Raw genomic sequence first — 4181 nt, 5'->3', positions numbered from 1 at the left:
TGCCTAGAGGAGATATCAAGACTAGGGAGACCAATGCTAGGTTGATGTAATTGGATTTTTGGTTTTTTTTGAAGTCAGGCCAGGAATCAGGTATCACATGGAGAATGATGGGGGAATTAAGGAATTTGGTCAAATATTGAGGATGAGAGATTCATGACAAACCAAGTTAGGAGGACTTCTGTAAAACCTAACTTTAGGTCTGGTACTGGTGGCTCATGCCTCTGATCCCAGCATGTTGGGAGGCTGAGGAGGGTGGATTGCCTAAGGTCAGAAGTTGGAGACCAGCCTGGCCAACATGTTGAAACCCACTCTCTAAAAATTACAAAAATTGGCTGGATGTGATGGCACGTACCTGTAACCCCAGCTACTTGGGAGACTGAGGAAGGAGAATCGCTTGAACCCAGAAGGTGGAGTTTGGAGTGAGCCGAGATCTCGCCACTGCACTCCAATCTGGGCAACAGAGCGAGACTCTGTCTCAAAAAAAAAAAAAAAAAAAAAAAAAAAAAAAAGAATAAAAATAAAAGTAATTATAAATGACTCTACAAGGAAGGACTAGTAAGTCCAACAGGATGACCTAGTTATGATGAGGGTTCAGAGGAGATGACTAAAGCTTGATCAAAGCAAGAGTCTTCGACAGTTGGTCGATATCAGTTGTGACCTCAGCTTCTCAACCTAAAGCAGGGAGAGGGATAAGTCTGTGCTACTTCATGACAGAAAGAGTCTCTTATCCTCAAATCTCTATTTCCCACAAGTCTCAGGTTAGAGGAAAGAAAAATTTCTGGAGTAGATTGTCACTAAATGACAGCAGAGTGGCCAAAGAAGACACACAGACACTTCCAGATGAATTTGCAAAGCAGTTTATTGCAGGGTTCACAAGGGACTTCAGCTCAGGAAACCTGAAGGGGTATGGATACTGATGAGGACAGATGCTGATACCCAGGGTACATGGAGGGATGGGATCTTGGCTATGATTGAGGAGCTTGGCAGATGAGTGATGATGAGGAGTGCTGATACAGGAGCTTAGATGACTCTATCCAAGTGAACTGGAACCACTGGATACTGTGGAGGGTCCCGTACTGGATCGCTGTTGTTACATGCAACTATGTAGTACTTGTTTGCTGTTGTCTGTGTATACCTGCAATTTGAAATCCTTCGACTTGGAGTTGTGAGGTTACAGTGGATTAAAGGCACCTGGACTCCACTATGATGACAATTGTTGAGACTTGTGTTGCTAGGGCAGGGCATGCTTGGGTTACCACAGACATGAACTACATCAGCAAAAGTTGTAAGAAGAAAAGTATTTTGATTTTTGCATCGCCGTTGATAATTGTTAATTACCAGCATTGCATTGGTGCATTGGCCAGAGGTCATATTTATATGCTGGATTTCAAACCACTGAGCCCAGGTAAATTGTCCGGGTTTGGCATGAAGTGAGCCTTCCACACCCATAAGCCCCAACAGAAGAAGCAGACAAATTGGGGAAGTGAACAGTTTTGGAACCATGTTTTCCTGTGAGAAAAGAAGAGAAGTAACTACTCCCCCATCCGGTGTCTCACCCCACAGGCCCCTCTGCTGCCACTCTGGGGTCCCATTTCCTTTTTCTTCCTGTCCCCAAAGTGGGCCACATCTCCTAAGCACTAAGTTCAGCCCACCTCTTCCTCAGGTGCTGCCCGGTCGCTGCCCCTCCTGTCCCAGCTCTGGGGATTGCTGACTTACCCAGTCTCCGCGCTGCGGCTCCTGTGAGAACTGATCCAGCTGGTTGTTCTGGCCTTCAGGGGCAACTGTTCTTCCCTACTTGGAACTGTTTAAATAAAGCATCTCCTGGTGGGTTGGGCCAGCAGAGCCAGGAGGGAGGGTCTGACTCTTGGCCTTGTAGAAACCCACAGATGGGTACATAGTCCGCTTGTGCAATCAGATTTTTTTTTTTTTTTTGAGATGGAGTCTCGCTCTGTCACCCAGGCTGGAGTGCAGTGGCCAGATCTCAACTCACTGCAAGCTCTGCCTCCCGGGTTTACGCCATTCTCCTGCCTCAGCCTCCTGAGTAGCTGGGACTACAGGCGCCCGCCACCTCGCTCGGCTAGTTTTTTGTATTTTTTAGTAGAGACGGGGTTTCACCATGTTAGCCAGGATGGTCTCGATCTCCTGACCTCGTGATCCGCCCGTCTTGGCCTCCCAAAGTGCTGGGATTACAGGCTTGAGCCACCGGGTCTGGCCCATCAATCAGCCTTTTTATTTGATAACTTGGCTGAGCAATGGATACCCAAGGATAGCCCTGCTGCTCTTTCTGCTATGAGGACTCTAATTCCAAGTCATTCTGTGTAAGACAGAGTTTTGCTGGTTGGATCTGGACTCTGGATGAAAACTATATGTTGCCTGCAGAATGACCACAGATTTTGTAACTGTCCTCTGGCAGGCCCCTAAATGACCAAAGTGCACGAAGGCAGGGCATAGTAGTTAGAACAAATAGAGCCACAGAGGGCTGTTTGCCCAGGAGGAAGCCAGCTTGCCTTTCATTGTTAGTAATATCCTTGGTTCTCTCTCACACAAATGCTCTCCATCTCATCCACCACTCTTTGCTGGAAACTTGAGCTATTAACTTCTTGAGACACAAGATTCTGTAGATTATTAAAACAATCTGCTTCACATATTTGAGGGTTTTCCTTTTCTCCTCTTGCATTGGATTCACTTTCTTTTAAGTCTTGCTCTCATTATTGCTTCCACTTTGTGTAAAGTTACACAACCTAAAAATACACTGAGGAAAGTCGTAAAATCTGGGAGAGAATGAATGAACATTTGGTGTCATGAAAGATTCCAGCCTAGCACTTGGTATTCCTGTGTTCTTTTCAGCCTATGGTATTTTCTACAAAACAGTGTGTTCTGGGGTTGTCATTCATCTTCCTGATAAGTTTCATTTTGTGATATTAACAAGAAAATGGTTCTGTATTTACAAAATGAACATTTAAGGACAGAGCACTGTGTTCCTGAAAGTATAGAAATCAAATGTACAGTTTGATACACAAAGCATACACTTATTCTTGGCCCTCAGAGAAACACAGGAAGGTAATTGTAGACATATAATTGAATTACAGTGTGAGAGAGGTAATTGCACTTGTGTGAACATGATTTCATGGGGACACTGAGGGTGAAGGAAATCACTTGGCTTGAGGGACAAGGAAGAGTTAAAAAAAAAGTTTCATTGCAGCAGGGTCCTAAGGTAAAAGCAGGGGGTTTTCAGGGGCTTTCGGGAAGAGATGAACATTCTGGGCATGTGGGGAGATTGTATGGAGGTGGGAAGTGAATTGCAGGGGTAAGTCGTGGGTACTAAGAGATGTTAAATCTGGTGGTCTAGCTTTGAGATTAGAAAATTGAAATTAGATCCTTAAATGATATCATATACTTTCCAACCATTAATCTGCATAATTTTTGCTACCATCCAATTTTCCTGTCATTTAGAAATGCAGTAATTTTATCACTGGAGTCCCTAGGTAAATGTGGACACAAAGGGGACCTGGCGAGGACTCAATGTGCAGCTAATAGTGTTCTGCCTTGAAGTCCTGCTCTGGCCGACAGTCATTAGCAGCTTTATCATGAGGCGAGTTTGTTTTTTCATGTATATTGTGTGGAGATCATTTTTGTAGGTGATGAGAATGTAAAGGTGAATGATACGTAGAGTATCCCCTCTGTGATGCTGACAGTCACACTGGGTAGAAAGATTTGCACTCAAGTGTCTATAGTATGAGGCAAAAGACAGAGACCGCAGCCCCAGGGCATGTACTTGACTAAACAGTGTTTCTTTTCAGCCTACACAGTGCTATTTATAATGTTTGGTTTGGAAGATAACGTTTGACATTGGAATAGTTCACTAAAAGTTTTCATCACTGTCTTATCTTTAAAAATCGCATGATGTTGATTGGTGCACTGTGTCTCCATTACTGTGTTGTATCAATTAGAGCTGAGTAAAGCTCCATCTGTGGAAAGGGCTCTAGCTCAGGGCTGTTCTCTGACTCCATCTCTGCCTCTTGACTTTCATCCTGTCTGTTCAGTAATGTCACCTGCCTGGCTCCTGGAGACATCTGTGCTTATGACGCATCTGACTTGTTGCAGTGTCTTAAGAAATAACTCAGACCATAACCTGCCCAATTTGCAACCATATTTATCCTTTAATATTGTGTATGTGGTTT

At 44.2% G+C, this 4181-nt stretch overlaps 1 protein-coding gene across 1 annotated transcript; it reads right to left on the bottom strand.

Moving 5' to 3' along the window:
• Positions 1-841: 841 nt before the first annotated feature.
• RNASE2 (ribonuclease A family member 2) lies at positions 842-1783 on the bottom strand. Its single transcript, XM_005560719.4, has 2 exons — positions 1717-1783; positions 842-1509 (listed from the first exon to the last, which is right to left on the bottom strand). The coding sequence occupies exon 2, from the start codon at positions 1501-1503 to the stop codon at positions 1021-1023; it is 483 nt and encodes a 160-aa protein (XP_005560776.3). The 5' UTR covers positions 1504-1509; positions 1717-1783; the 3' UTR covers positions 842-1020.
• Between the last annotated feature and the right edge of the window lie 2398 nt (positions 1784-4181).

The sequence above is a fragment of the Macaca fascicularis genome, chromosome 7 (assembly GCF_037993035.2).
Source record: "Macaca fascicularis isolate 582-1 chromosome 7, T2T-MFA8v1.1".
NCBI lineage: Eukaryota > Metazoa > Chordata > Mammalia > Primates > Cercopithecidae > Macaca > Macaca fascicularis.
This window is presented reverse-complemented; position numbering and strand designations above follow the sequence as displayed.